Consider the following 26,072-nt stretch of genomic DNA (forward strand, 5'->3'; position numbering starts at 1 on the left):
ATATAAATACCTGTGTGTAACATTTTGTAGGGATATGAAATGGAATTGTCATGTAGGTTCTGTTGTGGGTAAAGCAGATGATAAACTTAGGTTTATTGGTAGAATACAGGAGAATTGTAATCAGTCAACAAAGGAGCTTGCTTACAAATCACTCGTGTGACGGGTTCTAGAATATTGTTAAAATGTGTGGGACCCATACCAGGTAGGGATAACGGGGTATATTGAATGTATACAGAGAATGGTCACAGGTTTTCTTAGTTCATGGAAGAATCTCACAGTGATACTGAAGGAACTGAACTGGAAGACTCTTTAAGGTATACATAAATTATCCCGAGAAAGTCTATTAACAAAATTTCAAGAACCACCTTTCAGTGATTACTCTTAGGTATATACTATAACCCCCAACATATTGCTCACATAGACACAGTGAGGGTAAGATTAGAACAATCACTGCAAGTGCAGAGGCATTCAATCAATCTTATCTTTCTTCCTGCACTCGATAGGTGAATGAAACAGGGAGAAACTTGAAATAACTGGTACACTGGGAAAAGACCTCTGCCATGCACCCCGTGGTGGTTTACAGTGTATAGATGTAAATACTGTGGCTAACCAAGCTGCAATTTCTGTATAGCATCTGATAGGGAACCCTTCAGACAGTGGGGTCTAACAGAATATTTGCAATTTTTTACTTTTCTCAGTTTCAGTGGCACTAATATCTGTATCACTCATCTTTGCAGAGTGGTGTGAAGTAAACTGGGCTAGCGTTTCTGTATCTTCCCCAATAAAAGACCACTTGAAAATTTCACTTCAATATTTCTCATTTTGATATGCTACCTCCGTGTCTGGTCACTAGCTGTGGTGCCATGCACAGCTTCTTCGTAGGGCCAGAATTTCATAGTATCTTGTGAGAGATTTGTTGATATATTGTACCATACATTGCCCTCTTGGTGGCCAAACACATTTAATTCAGAATGTCTCAATCTTGAGACCTGCTATTATACACAAATTACTGTTTGCATAGAAATTTCTGTTCAGTGACTGTTTACTGTGGAGAGTTTTTCCCACCCACTCAATCTTGAGACCTGCTATTATACACAAATTACTGTTTGCATAGAAATTTCTGTTTAGCGACTGTTTACCGTGGAGAGTTTTTCCCACCATGAACTGTTCTATGACATAAATGTCTGTATATCATTTTAAGCTTGAGCCGCAGTTCTCCTGTATAGGTAGATACTTTGAATTCCTCTTTGACATTTGAGATGATGCTCTATTTATTTAACTTACTAAATACACAAAACTTTCTACTTGTTTTGTTTCATCTGTTTTTGTGTTTTAGCAGTCATTGTTAATAGTATTGTCTCATGGTAACTGTTATCAGTTTGAATATGAGCTCCCCAAAGAGATCATATAGATACATTGCTGTTGGGTCTAATGTATTTCCATCATGAGTAAGCTCCTGAGCTACGTGTTGTAGGTAATTTTTAGATAAAGCTTTTCATACTATTTCAGAGGGGCAGCAGCCTTTTCAGTAGTTGCAGGGGCAACAGTCTGGATGATTGACTGATCTGGCCTTGCAACATTAACCAAAACGGCCTTGCTGTGCTGGTACTGCAAACGGCTGAAAGCAAGGGGAAACTACAGCCGTAATTTTTCCCGAGGACATGCAGCTTTACTGTATGATTAAATGATGATGGCATCCTCTTGGGTAAAATATTCCGGAGGTAAAATAGTCTCCCATTCGGATCTCCGGGCGGGGACTACTCAGGAGGATGTCGTTATCAGGAGAAAGAAAACTGGCGTTCTACGGATCGGAGCGTGGAATGTCAGATCCCTTAATCGGGCAGGTAGGTTAGAAAATTTAAAAAGGGAAATAGATAGATTAAAGTTAGTATAGTGGGAATTAGTGAAGTTCGGTGGCAGGAGGAACAAGACTTCTGGTCAGGTGACTACAGGGTTATAAACACACAATCAAATAGGGGTAATGCAGGAGTAGGTTTAATAATGAATAGGAAAATAGGAATGCGGGTAAGCTACTGCAAACAGCATAGTGAACGCATTATTGTGGCCAAGATAGATACGAAGCCCACACCTACTACAGTAGTACAAGTTTATATGCCAACTAGCTCTGCAGATGATGAAGAAATTGAAGAAATGTACAATGAAATAAAAGAAATTATTCAGATAGTGAAGGGAGACGAAAATTTAATAGTAATGGGTGACTGGAATTCGAGTGTAGGAAAAGGGAGAGAAGGAAACATAATAGGTGAATATGGATTGGGGCTAAGAAATGAAAGAGGAAGCCGCCTAGTAGAATTTTGCACAGAGCACAACTTAATCATAGCTAACACTTGGTTTAAGAATCATGAAAGAAGGTTGTATACGTGGAAGAACCCTGGAGATACTAAAAGGTATCAGATAGATTATATAATGGTAAGACAGAGATTTAGGAACCAGATTTTAAGTTGTAAGACATTTCCAGGGGCAGATGTGGACTCTGACCACAATCTATTGGTTATGACCTGCAGATTAAAACTGAAGAAACTGCAAAAATGTGGGAAATTAAGGAGATGGGACCTGGATAAACTGAAAGAACCAGAGGTTGTACAGAGTTTGAGGGAGAGCATAAGAGAACAATTGACAGGAATAGGGGAAAGAAATACAGTAGAAGAAGAATGGGTAGCTCTGAGGGATGTAGTAGTGAAGGCAGCAGAGGATAAAGTAGGTACAAAGACGAGGGCTGCTAGAAATCCTTGGGTAACAGAAGAAATATTGAATTTAATTGATGAAAGGAGAAAATATAAAAATGCAGTAAATGAAGCAGGCAAAAAGGAATACAAACGTCTCAAAAATGAGATCGACAGGAAGTGCAAAATGGCTAAACAGGGATGGCTAGAGGACAAATGTAAGGATGTAGAAGCTTATCTCACTAGGGGTAAGAGAGATACTGCCTACAGGAAAATTAAAGAGACCTTTGGAGAGAAGAGAACCACGTGTATGAATATCAAGAGCTCAGATGGCAGCCCAGTTCTAAGCAAAGAAGGGAAGGCAGAAAGGTGGAAGGAGTATATAGAAGGTTTATACAAGGGCGATGTACTTGAGGACAATATTATGGAAATGGAAGAGGATGTAGATGAAGATGAAATGGGAGATACGATACTGCGTGAAGAGTTTGACAGAGCACTGAAAGACCTGAATCGAAACAAGGCCCCCGGAGTAGACAACATTCCATTAGAACTACTGACGGCCTTGGGACAACCAGTCCTGACAAAACTCTACCAGCTGGTGAGCAAGATATATGAGACAGGCGAAATACCCTCAGACTTCAAGAAGAATATAATAATTCCAATCCCAAAGAAAGCAGGTGCTGACAGATGTGAAAATTACCGAACTACCAGTTTAATAAGCCACGGCTGCAAAATACTAATGCGAATTCTTTACAGACGAATGGAAAAACTGGTAGATGCAGACCTCGGGGAGGATCAGTTTGGATTCCGTCGAAATGTTGGAACACGTGAGGCAATACTGACCTTATGACTTATCTTAGAAGAAAGATTAAGAAAAGGCAAACCTACGTTTCTAGCATTTGTAGACTTAGAGAAAGCTTTTGACAATGTTGACTGGAATACTCTTTTTCAAATTCTAAAGGTGGCAGGGGTAAAATACAGGGAGCGAAAGGCTATTTATAATTTGTACAGAAACCAGATGGCAGTCATAAGAGTCGAGGGGCATGAAAGGGAAGCAGTGGTTGTGAAAGGAGTGAGACAGGGTTGTAGCCTCTCCCCGATGTTATTCAATCTGTATATTGAGCAAGCAGTAAAAGAAACAAAAGAAAAATTTGGAGTAGGTATTAAAATTCATGGAGACGAAGTAAAAACTTTGAGGTTCGCCGATGACATTGTAATTCTGTCAGAGACGGCAAAGGACTTGGAAGAGCAATTGAACGGAATGGACAGTGTCTTGAAAGGAGCATATGAGATGAACATTAACAAAAGCAAAACGAGGATAATGGAATGTAGTCAAATTAAATCGGGTGATGCTGAGGGAATTAGATTAGGAAATGAGACACTTAAAGTAGTAAAGGAGTTTTGCTATTTAGGAAGTAAAATAACTGATGATGGTCGAAGTAGAGAGGATATAAAATGTAGACTGGCAATGGCAAGGAAAGCGTTTCTGAAGAAGATTAATTTTTTAACATCGAATATAGATTTATGTATCAGGAAGTCGTTTCTGAAAGTATTTGTTTGGAGTGTAGCCATGTATGGAAGTGAAACATGGACGATAACTAGTTTGGACAAGAAGAGAATAGAAGCATTCGAAATGTGGTGCTACAGAAGAATACTGAAGATAAGGTGGATAGATCACATAACTAATGAGGAGGTATTGAATAGGATTGGGGAGAAGAGAAGTTTGTGGCACAACTTGACTAGAAAAAGGGATCGGTTGGTAGGACATGTTTTGAGGCATCAAGGGATCACAAATTTAGCATTGGAGGGCAGCGTGGAGGGTAAAAATCGTAGAGGGAGACCGAGAGATGAGTACACTAAGCAGATTCAGAAGGATGTAGGTTGTAGTAGGTACTGTGAGATGAAGCAGCTTGCACAGGATAGAGTAGCATGGAGAGCTGCATCAAACCATACTCAGGACTGAAGACAACAACAACAACAACAACTATTTCACAAGATGTCTTGTTTTGTCACATCCACTGCTTACAAAAATGGTGATATTTGCAATTTGTTGTTGGTTGATTAAGATCTCTACTCATGATAGTAAGATTGTGGAGCTTTCTCGCGGGCAAACTGTGGGTTTGTTGAATGTTTTCAGTTTTATTTGGGTGAACACCTTGGGGACAGTAGAAAGATTAATTACAAATTTATGACCATCCTTGACACTGAGTCTTGTCTAGAAGGTCTTCGTAGCAGTTTCAGTTTGTCTCAGTGGAGTTGAGTATCTTGTCTACTGTGATAAATACACCATTCCCATTTCCCATTAGTCTATCTTCGTGACATGAACTTAGATTTTACTGCTGTCAATTTTGTGTATAACTTTCTATGCCTAGAATTACTTCAAACACAGTCAGTTTTTTGGGAATTCTTTAACAGTAAATCACTAGGATTGTAATTGTTTCATCTGTGGCAGCAATTTCTTTGAATCTTATCCTAGTATGTGGGAGTCTCCTACAGCTATCATTATCTGGAACAGATAGTGTCACGTGAACTAAAAACCCTTGTATGCCCTTCACGTATGGTCAGCCATATGGAAAGCAGCATCTGACGTGTAGTGCATCCCTCACCCACTTAGGGTTACCCTTGAATTGAGGAAGTCAGAAACTAGTTTGTCACAGAACCCATCATGTTTCCACTTCAAGCCTTCTATTAGTCATCTTAGAACAGGGGGGAGGGGGGGGGGGCTCTGTTAGTTCTTGTTTTGGGACAGTGATGTAAATTATGCGCTTTGTTAAAACTTGTTGAGTGGGACTGGTACTCTCTGCTAGTTACTGGACTGGTCCGAGTAGACATAAGATGACCAGCATCATTTGTTACACTAATGCAGTGAGCTTTGTAAGAGCTAAGTTTATGTTGCAGTTGTAAAATTCCTAAACTAATTAGCTAGAGACAGGCCGTGTGTGCATAAAAGTGGAAATACTGCACAGAACGTGTAAATATGTACTCTGCAATAAAGCATGCATTAACCAACGAAAGATGTTTATGCAAACTTTTATTTATTTTGTTGTTGCAGGGAATATTTTAGCATCTCTAACTATATTCATCATTCATTAAAAACAAAGATTCCAAGACTTACCAAGCGGGAAAGCGCCGGCAGACAGGCACATGAACAAAACACACAAACACACACACAGAATTACTAGCTTTCGCAACCGATGGTTGCTTCTTCAGGAAGGAGAGGGAAAGACGAAAGGATGTGGGTTTTAAGGGAGAGGGTAAGGAGTCATTCCAATCCCGGGAGCGGAAAGACTTCCCTTAGGGGAAAAAAAGGACAGGTTTACACTCGCGCGCGCACACACACACACACACACACACACACACACACACACACACACACACACACACACACATATCCATCCGCACATACACAGACACACACACAGGCTTGTGTCTGTGTATGTGCGGATGGATATGTGTGTGTGTGTGTGTGTGCGCGAGTGTACACCTGCCCTTTTTTTCCCCTAAGGGAAGTCTTTCCGCTCCCGGGATTGGAATGACTCCTTACCCTCTCCCTTAAAACCCACATCCTTTCGTCTTTCCCTCTCCTTCCTGAAGAAGCAACCATCGGTTGCGAAAGCTAGTAATTCTGTGTGTGTGTTTGTGTGTTTTGTTCATGTGCCTGTCTGCCGGCGCTTTCCCGCTTGGTAAGTCTTGGAATCTTTGTTTTTAATATATTTTTCCCATGTGGAAGTTTCTTTCTATTTTATTTATATTCATCATTCTTTATTTTCAGAGGGGAGAGTATCCTGCTGTTCCTGGTGCAGACTGTTGGTAGGCAGTCTCTGGAGCAACGTCAGTACAGAGCATCAAGACCCCGCAGTGCATCTGCATCGAGTAGGAAGACTCCGTCATCTGATCTAGGTTGGTTGTTATATGTGTGCTATCAAGACTTTTGATCAATCTTTTCCTTGCTACAGACATGTTCTTCGCATTCTGTGATGAGAATGGCTTTTGTTACAGCTGAATTGCTTGTCAAATACTGGTGCCTGTGCTGAGACACAGTGTTCCAGTTGATGCGAAATACTTACTGTGTGATTTTTCAAATACTGTTTGGTGAAAATATTTTATTTTTGCAAGCCTCACAGTGTGATATCTTCACTTGATAAAGAACTGAATTTTTTTTCATTATCCGTCAAACTACTGCACTGCTTCAAATTAATTAAAATAGTGCGCAATATTTTAAAGAGTTTACAGATGTAAAAACACATTATGTAAACTTAGTGTATGGTTGATTTTAGCACATACATTGCAGTGAATGAAATGTGATACATACCGAAATGTTATTTAAAGCTGAGAGGGGAACGATATCTCTTTTTATATCTCGAGTTACTGGGCTTCAATCCAGCATAGGGTCGTGCATGATGCACCCATTCACATTCTTGTACATCGTGAATTGTGTGGTCATAATAACCGTCATATCTCATAAAAGATTCAGTATATCTAAATGAGGTTTCTCGCAAATCATAGCGCACAGTGAGGCACATACGTTCTATGATAATTACTTGAAACTTCCCCCCCCCCCCCCCTCACCAGTATGTGGAAGTAACTCGTCTGCAGCAGTAAGAGCTTAGTAGCTCATGATGCTTGAAGACGTCCATTGCAATGTAGGAAAGCACATCTGGGGAACAGCTTAGCAGGAGGTGTATACATGTCCACAGCAGTGAAAGGCTTAAATTACTGGGTTTCTGATCTGCCTGTTATGCAAACAACTGTTTGTATGTGAACCCAGACATGCTTCAGCAGCTACTCTGTGTTTAGTACTTAATTTTTTCTACATTGTGAGGTTTTATGTGACTCTCTGTACATTGGAAGCTTGTTGATAAACAGTGACTTTACACACAGGTGCAACACATGCACTGTGTTTTGTAATGTTGTAAAGTGTTGCTTGCGAGAGAAGTTGTGCAAAATCATGTTTTGCTGGTATGTACATATCGTCAACAAATACAAATGAATATTTCTAAACTATGTATAACTAGCTGTCAGCATAAAGTATTGTGCAGAATGTCGTACATAATCCAGCAATGTAGGAAAAAATAACTGAAGATGAAGATGAAGAAAGGTGGAATGAAATATGTTTGGATTTATGTAAAAACCAGTGAGTAATACTTCTGATTGATTTCCATCTCAGTTTTTGTGCACTTGAAGGTTTTAAGTGTGGCTTAACCAGCCTCTTATGACTAGCTTTATACACTCTTGAACAGAATTCCAATAACACCAGAATGTATCTTGAATGTAAATCTCTGGTGGTTAGGTTTTTGTTGACAAAAACCTAAAACCTATAGAAATTTATTGTGAACTGTGCGAAGTGTACGGAAACAACGTAATTAGTTAGTGTTCCATCTGGAAATGGTGCATTCGGTTTAAAAATGGCGAAACCATTATTCATGATGAAGAGAAGAATGGATGATCTTGTCGCCAAAGTTGATGAAATGATTCATGAAAACCGTCGCTTCACAATAACAGAGCTTTTGCTTACTTTTCCACAGGTTTCACAGGCTTTGTCATTTGAAATTTTCACTCAAAAGCTAGGCCACCACAACTTTCGTGCATGATGGTTGCCAAAAATGCTTACAGAGCACCATAAAGAATAGTGAATGGGGGCAATGTTGACATTTGTGGAGGCCTACCACAAACATGGCGACTCATTGCTGGATTGAATGTTAACCAGTGACGATACTTCAGTGAAACATGTCAATTCCGAGACAAAATTACAGTCCATGGAGTGGAGGCACACAAGGTCCCCCCAAAAATCAAGAAAATGTTTGCAAACCTTGTCTTCAAGGAAGTTCATGGCTACAGTGTTTTGGGGTAGGCAAGGTGTGCTTCTTATTGATTTTCTCGAACGTGGAGCAACTATAAATTCTGCCTGCTACTGTCAAACTTTGCACAGCTTTAGAAGAGCAGTTCAAAACGAATGCTGAGGAAAGCTGATGTCCAAAATTTTGTTTTTGCACAACAATGTCCGACCTCACACGGCACACCGCACTAAAGAACTCCTTAATTCATTCAAATGGAAATTTTCCTTCATCCGCCCTACCACCCCAATCGTGCACCAAGCGACTTCCAATTGTTTCGCAAGATAAAGAATTGGCTTACAACGATGCAGAGCTACAGGTGGGTGTGACTCACTGGCTGAAGTCTCAGTCGGCGGAATTTTATGACAAAGGTCTTTAAAAGCTTGTCCACTGCTATGATAAGTGCCTCATTGTGTTTGCTGACTGTGTGGGAAAGTAGTATATCAGTCGCTCTTTTAGATGTATATAATAAAATGTATTTCTTGTATTTAATCTTTCCCTACTTTCTGAATAACCCTCATAAGTATGCTCACAGTACAAGTAGATCTTACGGTTATTTTTCTGTTTCTGTTTACTTCCAGAACCTGATATGCCTGACCACGACCTTGAACCTCCTAGATTTAGTCGTCGTGGTCTGGAAAGGTTGTTGAATGATTGGTCTGCAGTGCGAGGAATGATAATGTCAGGTAAGATGAATAGGATATGGCAGTGGTAGTTTCTCAGTTCTTTGCAGATTTAAAGTGGTGCATAGTAAGCATTTTCAAAACGAGCTTGGAATGAGACAAGAGCTTGATCTTATAGAAAGCAAAATGCAAGAAGAATCCTTGGTATACCAGATTGGAAGAAGATGGGACTGGTAGATAATCTTTGTAGGTAGTTGCTTGTATCATGGGAGAACCACCTAGATTTTATTGCTGCAGTACTCCATGTAATTTTGTAAGTGATTTCTCTTTGAGTTGCTGTGAGAGATTATGGAATCAGTTATAATAAATTCGGACAGTTAGTTGTGTATTCTTGGGAATTAGTTTCTTGTTCACAGTACCCCGTTTGACACACTTTGGTACATATTATCATCTGTGGAGAGACATAAACTTCTGTACCGTGTGTTGCTTTTCATTCCTGATCAGTTCACGCTTCAGCAGAGATTGCAGTTCCTATATAGTCTTTATATGTTATAGGTTCTAGTTAGGCGTAAAAAGTAATCAAGCCAACTAAGAATCGTAAGATTTGCGGTCATTTTTTGTTTTCTGTCCACTTGCTGGAAACCATAATACAGGATGTTTCAAAAATGACTGGTACATTTGAAACGGCAATAAAAACTAAACAAGCAGCGATAGAAATACACCGTTTGTTGCAATATGCTTGGGACAACAGTACATTTTCAGGCGGACAAACTTTCGAAATTACAGTAGTTACAATTTTCAACAACAGATGGCGCTGCAAGTGATGTGAAAGATATAGAAGACAACGCAGTCTGTGGGTGCGCCATTCTGTACGTCGTCTTTCTGCTGTAAGCGTGTGCTGTTCACAACGTGCAAGTGTGCTGTGGACAACATGGTTTATTCCTTAGAACAGAGGATTTTTCTGGTGTTGGAATTCCACCGCCTAGAACACAGTGTTGTTGCAACAAGACGAAGTTTTCAACAGAGGTTTAATGTAACCAAAGGACCGAAAAGCGATACAATAAAGGACCTGTTTGAAAAATTTCAACGGACTGGGAATGTGACGGATGAACGTGCTGGAAAGGTAGGGCGACCGCGTACGGCAAACATAGAGGGCAACGCGCAGCTAGTGCAGCAGATGATCCAACAGCGGCCTCGGGTTTCCGTTTGCCGTGTTGCAGCTGCGGTCCAAATGACACCAACGTCCACCTATCGTCTCATGCGCCAGAGTTTACACCTCTATCCATACAAAATTCAAATGCGGCAACCCCTCAGTGCCGCTACCATTGCTGCACGAGAGACGTTCACTAACGATATAGTGCACAGGGTTGATGACGGCGATATGCAAGTGGGCAGCATTTGCTTTACTGACGATGCTTATTTTTACCTGGACGGCTTCGTCAATAAACAGAACTGGCGCATATAGGGAACCGAAAAGCCCCATGTTGCAGTCCCATCGTCCCTGCATCCTCAAAAAGTACTGGTCTGGGCCGCCATTTCTTCCAAAGGAATCATTGGCCCATTTTTCAGATCCGAAACGATTACTGCATCACGCTATCTGGACATTCTTCGTGAATTTGTGGCGGTACAAACTGCCTCAGACGACACTGCGAACACCTCGTGGTTTATGCAAGATGGTGCCCGGCCACATCGCACGGCCGACGTCTTTAATTTCCTGAATGAATATTTTGATGATCGTGCGATTGCTTTGGGCTATCTGAAACATACAGGAGGCAGCGTGGATTGGTCTCACTATTCGCCAGACATGAACCCCTGTGACTTCTTTCTGTGGGGACACATGAAAGACCATGTGTACCGCCAGAATCCAGAAACAATTGAACAGCTGAAGCAGTACATCTCATCTGCATGTGAAGCCATTCCGCCAGACACGTTGTCAAAGGTTTCGGGTAATTTCATTCAGAGACTACGCCATATTATTGCTACGCATGGTGGATATGTTGAAAATATCGTACTATAGAGTTTCCCAGACCGCAGCGCCATCTGTTGTTGGCAATTGTAACTACTGTAATTTCGAAAGTTTGTCTGCCTGAAAATGTACTATTGTCCCAAGCATATTGCAACAAACGGTGTATTTCTATCGCTGCTCGTTTAGTTTGTATTGCCGTTTCAAATATACCGGTAATTTTTGAAACACCCTGTATTTGAACAATAGTGGCTGCAGTATTATTGTACTAACTATCGATAAATGCTTTGATTCATTTTGCAAAGTAAAAGTGTGCTTGTGGGTGAAGGCTATAGTGTGTTGTCAGTGAAGTGTCTCTTGAGCCCACCATTCAGAGATTGTGATTGCAGCAGTTGAACTTCAGTACTTCAGTTGAAGGGGTTTGTGGTTTTCTTTGGACATTTAACAAATGAAGAGTGAAAAGAGAGAGGGGTGGATAACTCCATTAGTATTACCTTATATAACAGATAAGCTTATTTACCACTAGAATTGGAGGAACATCATTAATTGTACACAAGATCATTGCACAGCAGACCATTAAATGAAATTGTGAGACAGTTTGGAAATTGAGGTGAATAGTAATGCAAAGGTTTTGCTTCTGGCTATGGAATAGAATGGCATAGGGCAACAGTGACAGGATCAGGACACCATATCACAAGTATATTAAATCAACTGGCTGTGGTTTTGAGTAAAGGGGGCCAGATATTAATAGTTTGGAGAGCAGGCAGAGCCTAAACAAGAATATGAAATGTAATGTAAAGAGTTAACTGGACAGTTAAGCACAGCAAATTGGCAGATGAATGTGGGATTCATTGAAGGTCAGAAGTTGCATGATAACATGGTGCCAAGGGGAGTTAACCAGAAAATGAGCAGATTGCTGTGGTCTTCAGGTAGGGATCACATTGGTGCTGTGTCAGTTGCTATTGGGAGGTGTTCGTGCACAAGACATGACCTACATCTTAACAGCAGGGAGAAACATACATTAGTCAAATCGACTGCTAAAAGTATAGAAGAGGCGATAGATACCATTGCTGAGAGTGGACTTCCTATGATAATCAGATTGTAAGTGTTGGCTGTTGTAGGCCAAATAGCTTATTCAGACAGACTGCTGTACAAGATGCTAAGACAAAATGCAGTGTTACTATAAAATAATGTTGTGTGAATAAGTTTCTATAGGCACAACAGAATATTCAGTGATTGAAAATTAATTCTAATAATGTTTTTGTATGTTTATATGAATGGGCCACTCGAAAATTCAGGGATACAGTATTGAGAAGGAGAATAATATAGATTGGCAACCTCTCAGGAAAAGTTGGTCAAGGGTACATGCACTGAGCCTTTTATGAGGCAAAGTGATAATTTGTGCAAAAATATTTATTAATGACTCTTCCAGTCAGCTTCTTGGCCCTCTAAGGGTACACTACCCGTCCTCACACTACCATAAAGCTGTTGCAACATTGTCTTTCAAACCACCATTGTAAATATCCTCAAAATCACAGGATAACAAACAAGTAATTTTGACAGTGGTCAAACTGTATCTCACCATGTCGACACGACTAAGCAGAGCCTTATTTCCGCACCAGATACATATTAGCTGTTCAACATTTGGTGATCTCTGTTGTAGTCATTGTGTGCATTTGTTGTTGTGGCGTTGTGTTTTTTTTTGTTTTCATCATCTTTACGTGGTACTATTGACTAAGATTTGGTTTTGTTAAGAAAGTGGCACATCTTTGTTTTTAATAGAGGATGAAGTTTTGGAAATTCTCACTAGAAGTGAAACAGAATGAAATTGATTGTGATGATTGGGAAGACTTGAAGCGACAGTCTTAAGCTATGGTATCAGCTTAAGTTTGTTTCTGTAAGAAAAGAAAAATTTTCCAATCATATTTGATTGTGAGAAAACGAAGTTTCAACCATTTTGTCCATATATTTGGGAATTAAGTTTCAGGATACAATCATTGTGGATTAGGTTAAGACTCTAGCTTTATGGTAGTTTTCTGGTAGTTGTAACAGATCAGATGGAATTTTTACCAGATGAAACTGATAGATTTTATTTGTATAGTAATTCAGTTGCACTAGAATTTATGCATTCTATCTTGACACTTGATCTTGAAGCATGATTTGAGAAAGTGTTCTCTTCATTGCTATTTGACTGCTTATACATTGTGTGAAAATGCTGAAGAATAGTACCTCCCAGTTTAGAGGCATACTCTCCAACAATGGAGAAATTATGTCGCTCCACTACTGATGACACTAGAGCTGTTGTTGTAATAGGATCCTAGGTAACAAGGACCAGAGACGTGTGGCACTGACTGTAGATTTCAAACACAACAAAAATTGTGGCTGTCGGTGAATGCTGATCCATCTCTGCAAGTTTCTGAACAATCATTGCAAGGGAACTGCATGCAATGGACATTAAGTCTGGCACCTCGGAAATGATCATTGCTCACAGTGACACGTGAAGTTGCATGTCTTCGATGGGCCAAACAACACAAACTAGACAGTAGCTGACTGGATGTGTTTAGAGTGGTTCAATGAGTAGTGATTAGGCCTGGTTCCAAAAGATGAGAGGCACTGAGTGCACTGACAGCTCGAATAGGTGTTTACATTCCGTGTGCAGAGAGCGTAGTTCAGTTCAGAGGTAGTTCTATGATGTTTCTAAAGTGTTTACTGTACTTGACTTAGGCCCAGTCATTCGCATTATTGCCTACACAAACTGATACTTTTATTTGAACATTCATGGTGACAGAGAGTTTCCCCTGTCTTCTATATCTTGAAGATGAGTTAACTGTGAACACACACAACTTGCAAGACAACAACTGTATTCACAGGCTTTCACACGTACATTTCAAGTTTGACAAAATGGTCTGGCCCCTATTGCAAGAGTAGGTTGCTAAATCGTCCAAAGTGGGTGAAATAAAGTAGTAAATATCCTTGTAGTTTGGTATCTCTAAAGGAAATAAAATACTCTGGACTGACCAAAACTAGTGGAACCTGGTCAATGTCTGTATATCCAGTGAATGCAGTCACTGTTTCTTGCTCCAGGAACTAACAAGGCCTGATTCTAATAATACTTGGAAGCAGGAAATACATCTTGTTTACAAGCTACAATTATTTGTGCAGTTATACATTCCCCTTCTGTTATATGTTCTCTTGGAATTCAATGTCATCTGGTTCTTCCAACTCGTTCAGGTCATATCTTCATAAATTTCTACATTTTACCAGTTTCTTCAAGTTTAGTATGCAATTCATAACTGGTAAATCCCAATCGGCTCTTGGATATTTTCTACAGTTCAAAATCTAATTTCTGAAGATATTACTTACTATTATATAATCTATTTGAAATCTTGTGGTACATCCAGGTCTCTTCCACATATACAGCATTCTTCTTTCATTTATAAACTGAGTTTGAGCAGTTAATAAATCGTATTCTGTTCAGAACTCTCCTAGGAAGCTTGCCCTTTCGTGTCCCCACCATCTCCCACTCACCCACCTTACAGTCTGCTTTCTTCCACAGTCTTCTTCTTCTTCTTCTTCTTCTTCTTCTTCTTCTTCTTCTTCTTCTTCTTCCTGCTAACAGATTCCAGTGTCCCTTCACTATCAAATTTTCATTTCCCTTAACATAATGATTAATTTGCTTTATCTGATACTTTTTTCAGTCTCATCATCTGTGGAGCTACACCATGTTCAGAAGAACAAAGTCAATGATTATGGAGCTTGGAAGAGGGCAATGTTGCAATTTGCCATTAGCCGTGTGTACAGCATGGTTATAGCAGTTATGCTACTGGACTTGCTCACACGTTCTGCGTGGTCCCTTGAACCAATTAAGAAAGTTCTCACAATATATCTCTTTGTAATAGTTGTTTGTTTTCTTAACTTACAATGCAGCAGATGTTCTGTAAGAAACCATTAGTAGTTCCACTGCTTGGGAGAATGCTACCACAACTGTCATCTGCCTAGTGTTTTTGGGCATAATGACCAGTGCTAATCCATGTTACATCCAAACACACAAAGTCTTATTATGGGTTCCACAATAACTCAATTCTCATTAGTTTTCTTGTATCTGAAACTATGGAATTTCATATCTGTTCGCAACGAAGTCTCGAGGCCATTGAATAATTTACTTTATTTCGTTCTTTTATAATAGCCCTATATCTGATGACAAACTGTCACTTGCTGCAGTGTGACTTCGTAGTACTGTGTGACCATAGCATAGATGAGCCTTGTTTATGCTCTGCACAATATATTTCTTTGTTGGCCATCTTACAGTGTTTCTTTTGGATCTTCGTGACAGCCTGAGTTCTTTCCAGTACTCACCCTCTCAAATTTTAATGTGTTCCAGAGGAGGAGAGCACACAACAAAACAAAATGTAACAATTACTCAATGGTAAAACCATTGTAAGTTTCCACCAAGGCTGTAAAGTTCTCTGCACATGATGTCATGTTAACGTTACATTACTGGCCAGTTTCAAATGCAGTTGGTGGTATTAATGTCATATTCAAAAATCATTTAATGCTGCGTGGGAACAGACACACATTCCCACATACATTGAAAATATGAATATATGTATTCTTGCCCTTCACATAATGCATACAGGATTTTATGAAAGCAGTTCAGAGGTAGGCTGCTAGATTTGTTACAGGTAAATTTGATAAACACATAAGTGTTATGGAAATGCTTTGGGAACTTAAATGTTCTCCCACAATGTAATGTTATGAGAGATAAGTGAGTGAAAATAGGTTGAGAAATTCAACTTTATATATCAAACAATGGTAAATCCAGGATGGAATAATGACAATGTGATGAAAAGGCTAGACTACTACTCACCATACAGGCAACTCAACAACTCCTATACACACTTCCTCCATATACTGAGTAGCAATCTATCCTTTCCATAATGTAGTGGAAAAGCTGAGTCACAGACAGGAACAACAAAAAGACTGCTAAACAAGTAAGCTTTCGGCCGAAAAACCTTCTTCTGAATTAGACATTGTCTAATTCCGAAGAAAGCATTTTGTCTGAAAGCTTACTCATTTGGTAGTCTTTTGTTGTGCCTGACTGCTACTTACATGTGGTGAGTAGCAATCTATCCTTTTCTTTAACTGGATAGATAAAAAAACCAACTCATCAAACAGTGGCAGAACACAAACATAAAAGATGGTTGCTATCAGCAAGTTTTTGGGGCAAGTGGCTCCTTCTTCAGGCAAAAGGGTTGATTTCGGAAAAGTCACCCAGAACCACACGGGTTAGGGGAGACTTATCATTCAGGATTTCCATCTCAAGAAAATTGCAACCAGACCTATAGGTGAAGTTGTAGCCTGCACTGTGCTCAGGCTGTCGATCGCTCTCTGAAGTGTTAAAAACTATTCAGTGGTAAGATCAGATGCTTACTCCCACATAATGTAAAAAATCTACATGTATAATGTTCCATATCTCATACTGCCTACATGTTGAGAAAGGTATTTTTCAAATAATTTTTCAGGTTTTTGCAGCATGATTTTTTAATGTTGTTCTTCTGGGTGTTCAACCAAGATGTTGAACCAGTACTCAGTATTTTGATGTCAGACCCACTGGTCTTCTTTTTGTTTTGGGAATTGTCCTGCTGTGTGTATCCACTGCATGGGCCCCTACCAGCCTGGGAACTAGCAGAGTTTGACCGCTGGTGCATGCAACCTTCAATGTTCTTTTGTTTCCCAGAGTTGGCACGGGTGCGCCGTGAAACATACATTTTAGTAGAATTTCCCAGCTCTGGTGGAATAGGTGGCTGGTGAAATGTTAATAAATTGAGTGCCGGACTCCAAACGTTGTTTAAAATGAAACAATTACGTACATTTGCTCAATAAGCTTTCTATAAATAAAAGTTTCATTTTCGTTTTGGTCGGCCGATTTGGCAGTTAGTGTGACATATGCATAACGCAACATTGTGCAATCATTCAGGTAGCAATTTCAAAATGATTTTTGTGTGGAAATTGTGCAGGTTTATTTTGTTCACTTTTGTGTGCTGTTAAAAGAATCTTTAACGATTCGACTGAATGCTAAACTTTGGAATTTGCCACTGTATGGGAGGGCCATTGTCGACACTACGTATGAGATGGTCACTCTGTTTCATAGGTCATTTGTAGAGTCATATCTTTGTGTGCTGTTCTCATTTGCTTCCAGCATATATACAGACAATTGTACCATGCATTCACCAGTAATAACCACATTGTTCTTAAAACATGCAAGATAGATGTGCTCTGTTTTGGTAGGCTGCACCAAGAGTGGAATGACTACAAGGTATTCTTCATTTTCCAGTGTGAGCATTGAGATACCTTTGATTATGTTTAACCTGTCCTGTGACAAGAAGTGTGTTCTGAAGCACAGGTCAGCAATTTTGGGCAAATACTCCGTCTTTTGTAGACTGCGGCAAGTATTCTGCCGAGTAATGGGTCTCAGTTCATTGTATTGGCTAATTGTGGTTAGTGATAAGGAATTTGTTAGGTCTATGTTTCAGATTAGCAGTGGTGTGAAAACATTTAGCCATCTTCTTGTGGAATTAGTAAATGAGGCAAGGTGTTGACATCAGCATGTTTAGAGATGGTCTCAGTAAATATAAGTTCAAACAGTTACTTAATAATTACAGCGTAACTACTTTAAAACATTGATAATTATTGATTTTCATATGATTTCATACAGTATTTTATGTTAACATCTATTGAATAGGCCACTTTAATGCACACATCTTTATTTTATGGTGGTGCAATAACGCAGGTATTGAGATCATTTGACAGCTTACGTAACTACATTGCACTCTGCCAGGTACAGTGACAAAACCACAGTACATCAGTGCATCTCGTATTTTTCTTGATGACACTGTGGTTCCACTGGCAACTTCAATCTTGGTACTTGTCATCCTAATACTTAATGATGTCAGTGTGGTCCAGGCGTAATCATTTGGGTGATGCAATGAAACAGGAGCCTCCTTAATATTGCTTCTACCATAAATGACCATGTTTATATAAAAATTTTGATAGTATAAATAACTGACCCATTAAATTATATGAAATAAAGGAAAGGCAACCACTCACAGCTGACGTGTGTGGCCTGTAGAAATGCACAAAGGAAAACGGTATTGACACTAGCTTTCAAGCTCTTGTCTCTCTCTCTCTCTCTCTGTCTCTCTCTCTCTCTCTCTCTCTCTCTCTCTCTCTCTCTCTCTCTCTCTCTCTCTCTCTCTCTCTCACACACACACACACACACACACACACACACACACACACACACACACACATATATATATCCCCCCCCCCCCAAAAAAAAAAAATTTGAAGAAGGGGTATTTTGAGATATTAAAGGTCAAAGGGTAATGTCAGTGACCTTGAATGTGAAAATTCTTAGAAACTTGTCATATTGCAGATCAGTGTAAATATTTACTCATTAGCTATTCAGTAATACAAGTTTCATTGATCTATGTCGATTAGAACCAGAACTATAACCATTTATATTGACACAGATGCATGTAAATTTCACACAATTTCCAAACTCGGCAAACCTGTAATGTTCTTCACAATTGTAATATGCCTTTGCAAATTGGTAGTTTCCCATCTCTTATCTGGACCATTGTCTGGACCATTGAATGCACCAAATTTGAAAGAAATATGAGACAGTCAGGCTGAAAAGTCACTGTTCTGCATTGAAGCCACATAGAATTACCTGTTCACACTACTCTGAACATCTTTGTAGTCCCCCAAATTTCTGTCGAACAGTCTTCCTCACTATCTCATCAAGACTGATATTTGCCCGGACTGGATTTGACTCTTGTCTCTGTGTTATGTGGCTGTAAACTTTCAACTTGTGATAAACAACATATAAAGGGTTACTTTTTTCTGTATGTCAAATAATTCATTCAATCTTTGTGTCAGTCATACTGCCAATTAATAAGATTGCATAAAATTGCGACTCACTCATGTGTAAGTACATTGGTGGATAACTTAACCCTCTCACACCTGTGAACTTCATGAGAAGGTAGAGGGACTGTTGCAGAAGACTGATGTCACTCACCCGGTGAAATGTTGTAGCACTTCACCTGGTATTTTTCTGCTTCACTTCTGTGAAAGTTCGACCTATGCGGCATCTAGCAGCTGTGTTGGAAGACTGTACTTAGCTGCAGAGTCACCAGATCGCAGCTGCATCCAGTTTCAAAGCATAGTTCCACTTTCTGTTGAAATATTAATGTCCATCTTGTTTCAGTTCTGTACTGATGTGTTGAGCTCCTCACATAGTTGTGTTGTAAGCAATCCAATACAACACTGTGCGTCATTCCTTGCTTGAAGATTTGTCGTACACAAACAAATTTTTGAAGTGTAAAACTCTGTGCAATGAAATTGATTTAATGTAGTGTACTGACATATAATCTAAACCAAATACCGAGCGAGGTGGCGTAGTGGTTAGCACACTGGACTCGCATTCGGGAGGACGACGGTTCAATCCTGTCTCCAGCCATCCTAATTTAGGTTTTCCGTGATTTCCCTAAATCGTTTCAGGCAAATGCCGGGATGGTTCCTCTGAAAGGTCACGGCCGATTTCCTTCCCAATCCTTCCCTAACCCGAGCTTGCGCTCCGTCTCTAATGACCTTGTTGTCGCCGGGACGTTAAACACTAACCACCACCACCACCACCATCTAAACCAAATATAAGTAATGAATTGTTTAGGAATAAAGGAGATGACTCACCAAAAGACAGAAGCGGTGCAGTGTTGGTAGGCACACAAAACTGAAGGTATGGAGCTTGGCTATCTTCCACAATGCAATTCCTTTTTCTAGTTTTAGGAAACGCGCGCGCGCGCACACACACACACACACACACACACACACACACACACACACACACACACCTGTCTCCGTACATTGTGCTTAGTCGGCTACCAGCAGTGTGCGCGTGGGCGAGCAGGCGGGCGTGTGTGCGTGCACACTTGTTCATATGTTTTTCCAACATCTAGAAAAAGGAAGTGCATTTTGAAAGCTAGCCAAGCTCCATACCTTCTGTTTGAATGCCTGTCGACAACACAGTGCTTCTGCCTTTCAGTGAGTCATCTCCTTCATTTCTAAATAACTCATAATTTTAAACCAGAACATTCCTTACAATAAATATAAATAACGACAATATTATGTAAAGGATAGTTGCTACTTACCATATAGCAAAGATGTTGAGTCACAGATAGGCACAGCAAAAAGTCTAGTTGCAGATAGGCACAGCAAAAAGTCTGTCAGACAAATTTTTCAGCCAAACAGGGCTTCATCAGAATTAGACCACACACACACACACACACACACACACACACACAAATGTGACAACAATCTCTCATTGTGAATAAACATTACTGTCCATGTAGAAATATAAATAACATTAAATATATATATTTTAAACAACAAAGCACCCTCCTCCCCAGTGCTGTTTCCAAAACCAGTTATCTGATAGAAGGTACCAAAAAATTACACAAATTGTCTAAAAGAAGATCTAGAACCAACTTTTTATTCAAAATGAAGATCCAAGGCAGTTGAATGTATGTAAAAATGTTTTCTCAGATAAGTATACAATATAAAGTCATATTAGTGTGCTTAAACTATGAGTGTGGAGGCAGTGACAGAGAAGTATCGGGTGGTAGTGGGAAAAGTATGCTATACAGCAAGTATGCCCAGGCGGGACTGGCTCGTGCCCACTGCGTATGACTCGACTATCATTTCACTTGTGCGAAAGGATTAATAAATCAATTACATTAACAACAGCAACAATAACAATAACAAGTCAATAGGAGGCTGAGATAATCTCTCACAGCAACTGGCTTTCTACTTGATATGCATATTGTCAAAGCCATATTATACAAAGACATTGTGCCAGTAGAGTTTCCAAGCAAGCATTGCTGTGCCGCACCATGTACTCGTGCTCATATGTGCAAGAAGTACACATTTTATTTCTTGCTGTGCATAATTTTACCAAATTATGAGAGAACCATTTGCAGGATGATGTACGAGTGTGTCTTGATTTTAGTAAGGACTGATGTCTCTTCATAGATAAAATTAAAATTCATCATTACACCTATTTCTCTTCTCCTGCTGTTTAATAAGACTGGTACTATATGTAACTTCCACAGATTGTGCGCGTCACTGTTATCAAACTGTCTCCCATTCTTACCTACCATTGCTTTCCTGTTCTGCTGTTATAGTAAATGATTCCAGTTTGTGGTATTTACCATATGTCTGGGTATCTTTTTCTTAGCTGCTTTTTCTCCAAGACTTTGGCTTAAATGTTAACAGAATGCTATGTTACTTTTCGTTAATTTGCATTATGTCGATACACAGCAGTTTTATCTCTAACATAAGTAACATGTTCAGAGTCCTTATTTAATTTATTCACATCCAACATGTCCCTAGTAATTTTTATTTAACTGTTGTTACTTTAAAGCATCACTTTGTTTCTGTCTGTCATTTTAGGTGTGAAAGAACCGTCTGCACAACAGCCTCGTCAATCTACAACTACACAGACCTTATACGAAGATCAAGATTTCCTTCAAAGTCAGAGTGGAACTACACTGCTTGATAAGTTCACCTACTGCTTGCTGGTCAAATGCAGTGCTGAGGTATGAACTAGAAATATGTATTGTATTTAATATATTATTTTTAGTCTCGATTTAGCATTCTTACTGTCATTTACAAGAAATAGCTATATGCTGTTATTTATTAGGTTTCACCATTGTGAGCACTATGTACGTAAAAGCAAAAATTTTTTCCGCTGACAAAGTGGCAAAATTTTAGCAGTTCATTGGTGTATGTTGTGTTCTATAAATCTACCAGGTCAGCACACCTTTCGAACAATTGCAATTCAAGTTGGAGTTTACTTAGTTTTCTTTAATCAGGGAACGCAAATGCCAGAGTGGCCACTTGAATGACATCATGAATATTTCCTTCCCATAATCGTGTTAGTGATAAACCAAAGATTATAAATATAAAAATTAGGCTTTTTAATTATAACATATACAGTGTTGCATTAATGACTGTGATATTTATATGAAGGGAAACTTATTTCCTAGGTGTCTTTCTTAATTTCATTATTTGCTCATTTGTTGAAGTGTTGAAGGGAAAGTATGATGTACGGCTTATCTCTGACAACTTCAGATAAATCAAAGTACATGTCGAATTCTTGTGTAGACAATGCTGGAGACCTCAGGGCAAAACAGCCACCCACATTTTTTACACATTGTGTGATATAGTGGAAGTGACAGTCTCATTTGCAAAAACAGCGTGTGCACATGACATTTCCCTAGCAGAATGGAAATAACACTTTGGTATACAACCATCATCTATGATTTATCAAAGAAGATTTAGCTTGTAATTCAGAAATGGAGTGTTGTGCAACAAAAATGAACATTTTAATTTAGAGGTAGTTACCATTGAAGGGTTAAATGCTCATAACTGTATATTTTGGTAGTAAACTTACCAGTGTAATAGAAACAGTGCCACACGCTTTATCCCTTATTTATAAGACGTGAGGTGTAGGGATTTTTCACTTTATGACATGTATCTCATAGAAAGTATCGAAATATAGTGATAAATGGATGGATCGTGCATTGCTTGCTATTTTCACGTTGTTCTATAAGTCGTGCTCACTCTTGAGTGGTGAGCGTCTCAAACAGCTCAGCTAACAATGTGTTTTATGTTGTTTGAAATCAGAATTCTGTATCTAACACTGATCAGCACAACCAGTCTTCTATGATTGTTAAGTGCTTTATGTACTGCAGTTGTCACCATTTGATCTGAAAGTGGAAAATTGTATGTTTCTGTTTTCGCTGAACCAGCTGTTTTACCATTTGATCTGATAGTGGAATGCTGTATGTTTCGATTTCCACTTAACCAGCTGTATTACAGGGACAGTAGAAACGTTGCAGTAAAACTCTAGAACCTTAATGTGTGATGATGTGCATTACTCGTGATGAAGCAAGCTGGGGTATTTTTACTTCCCCTCTTGTTTTGCCATCTGCCTCCTTAAATTCATTTTTTCACTTTTAAATAATTACTATTAACGTACATGGGTATAATCTACATTTTCATGAAAGAGAAAGGTTGGCCCTTAGTTTTAAAGAATATAACATCAGATCTAATTTTGTGCTTAGTTTTATGCATGTAATTGATTTTCTAATTTATTCTCACTATGCTAAGGTAGTATCTTCTTTTATAGGGTGAACTCAGTAATTGTTTCGTAACTTAAATTCTATTGTTGAAGTTTAAACAAATATAAATTCTATAGCAATTGGAACATTTGGAAGACAAAACACGAGCATTATTTAAGTATTTATTTGACTTTATTTGAAAACATGTTAGCAAAACCACCATCTAATTAATTCCAAAGTAATTAACAGTTTTGTCAGAAGTATTGTTTGCGTAACAATATCTGTTAATTTCATCATTTAAACAAATAATTCGGCTTAAACCTTGTATTAGAAGAAACTGTTAAAAAGAACCAATTTTTCGATGTATTCAGTTATTTTAATGAGTTAAGTTTTAATTGCAATTTCTGTACATTTAACTTCATACACTGTGTAGTTTCATTACCTATTATTGTGAGTATATATAAGGGTCCTATTTTTGGTCACAAGACAGTCAGTCCACAGCCGAGTTTCAGACGAGGAACCTGTGTTGATTAGAACAACAACAATGCATCAACTTAACAGTGTAATAAGTGTTATACAATTAGGCCGTGTGTTAAAATAGTGACAGTGTGTGCTCCATATGCACCTTTCTATTCTTCAAGAACTGTGAACTTTGTGGTTAGGCTTTTCCTGCTCGTAGATGTTCAACAGTAAACTAATGTAGCAGTATGTGGATGGTTTGCCTGATACCTATTAATGAGGCTTACAGGAAATTAGAACAGTAGTGCACTGGCCATACATAACTGTGTATCTGTCGGCTACATCAAAGTAGTCAGTGTTTACTTCCAAACCCCGTTATATAGCCAGTGTAGCAACGCAGTATGTCGACACTGAAGACAGTCAACAAGCAAAGAAATAAATAAAGCAGGCAGAACCGCTAATACTGCCATGAGCTTTTTGGAGATGATTAAGTTATCTTTAATGAATAGGACAGGAAAATTTTGTGAAAACAATATGTGATACATATCAGATCAGCTTGCTTTAGCAAAATTACACAAAATACGGCCTTTTTTCTGGGATGTTGCAAAAATTGACATTTTCCTGTATGAAAATGTTATGAATCAAGGACATCCATTTATTAAAAAATTTTAACTGAATGTTGAAATTGAATTTTACTTCCCCCCCCCCCCCCCCCTCCCCTCCCCTTAAAGGCTGAGATCATGTGTAGTTTCCCATGTAGTAAACTACGATGTGATGCCAAACTGCACAACAAATTGTAAAGGAAATGGCACATTTGGTCCAGTTCTTCAATACAGTGCATCAGTTAAGCTGCAGGTTTTCGTAGTACGGAAGTATAAATAATAAAACCACTAAATACAGCACTTAAGTTTTCCAAACATGAAAAGCAGCGTAGTGTCTACTTCATTTGCCAATCGTGGAACAGCATACATTATGTCGTGCAAACATCACAGTTGCCACTTCTGTCACAGATGGAAGAATTTGAATCGTGCTGCACGAGTAGTGTATTTTATTGTTTCATATGTGATGGAATAATTTATAAGAAAAATTATAATTAATAAGAAAAAATTCCAAAAACTTGCCACCCGGAAAATGCAGTCTGAATAAATACATCTCCAGAATGACACACATGTATTAACATCAGAAATGGTAACATCAAATAACAGTTAAACCTCCCGAAACTACAAAAGTTGTTTTTAACCTGAAAAGCAAGAGAAACTGTAATGTAGTAATGTATTTGTAACAACTGTATAACTCTTATTACAAACATAAAACAAACTTGTATCACAGACATCTGAAGCTCCTTCACATATAAAAGAAGTGAAATACATATTGGGGGGGGGGGGGGAGAAGTGCTTTTCATTTAGTTGCAAAGATGGAATACCCCTCCGTGAAGTAGTGTGAGTGATTGGATCTTATGGAATCACTTTCAATGGTTTTGCCAACTCTCGGCAAGCTTACCACCTTTCAAAATAACTTAGACCTCGAGCTAAGCAACAAATCAGGCCCCCCCCCCCCCCACCAAAAAAAACAACAACTACGGGTGTTTGTGGAACGTAGTGCTTCCCAATTCTTTATATGGTGATTTCGTTGATGGACCTACAACCTCACCTCTGCTTGTACTGCTTAAGGTCCTCAAAGGTGTTCTTTAAGATTTGGAAACAGACGAAAATTGGATGGGACCGTATTGATCGATAACAGTTAAATGTGGAGAATAATCAACGGCAGTTAACCCAAGGCTCGCACTGTTACAGGTTCGTAACATTTGCGTGCAGCCTGGCATTGCCATACTGAAGGAGAGAGTGCTCCGTGTGTGGACAAACTCTTCAGTCTGACAACATAGTTCACTTATTCAGTGCCTTGTTAAGTGCTACAATTTGGAGCATTCTAGTGGCAGAGTGTTGTAACTTGCATCAGCAAAGCAGAGAAGTTAACTGAGTAATATGAATGAAATTTAATACCTCAACCAGTATTGAGAACAGTATGAAAAATTCGGAGGCATTACTTTTCAGGAGGGCCTGAGACATTCATGAAATGGGAGAAATATTATTGAATAAACATTGAAATAAAAACTCTCAGTGATCTGCTTGACAAGCAGAAACACGTTTGCATGATGTCTTGTGCTGTGTGCTGTAATTTCCTGATAAAAGCAAATCCAGCCTGCATCACGTTTTACCTGTTTGTGAAGCTAAAGTGCTGTCTTTGGCAGTTTTTGCATCTTTACTTAGTTACTATGAAAGCAAGCACTTTGATGCATGATGTTCATGATATCTGCAGTTTTTTCTTAA

General features: G+C 39.0%; 1 protein-coding gene across 6 annotated transcripts in view; it reads left to right on the forward strand.

Annotated features, from left to right (window-relative positions):
• LOC126336313 (E3 ubiquitin-protein ligase UBR5) overlaps positions 1–26,072 on the forward strand; it is a 322,944-nt gene that overhangs the window by 138,773 nt on the left and 158,099 nt on the right. For all 6 annotated transcript variants that reach the window (XM_049999857.1, XM_049999858.1, XM_049999854.1 and 3 more), the window contains exons 21-23: positions 6,457–6,584; positions 9,100–9,204; positions 21,614–21,759. In XM_049999857.1, the coding sequence (XP_049855814.1) occupies positions 6,457–6,584; positions 9,100–9,204; positions 21,614–21,759 (379 nt within the window). The remainder of the gene's footprint in view (positions 1–6,456; positions 6,585–9,099; positions 9,205–21,613; positions 21,760–26,072) is intronic.

This window comes from Schistocerca gregaria, chromosome 2 (genome assembly GCF_023897955.1).
Source record: "Schistocerca gregaria isolate iqSchGreg1 chromosome 2, iqSchGreg1.2, whole genome shotgun sequence".
Taxonomy (NCBI): domain Eukaryota; kingdom Metazoa; phylum Arthropoda; class Insecta; order Orthoptera; family Acrididae; genus Schistocerca; species Schistocerca gregaria.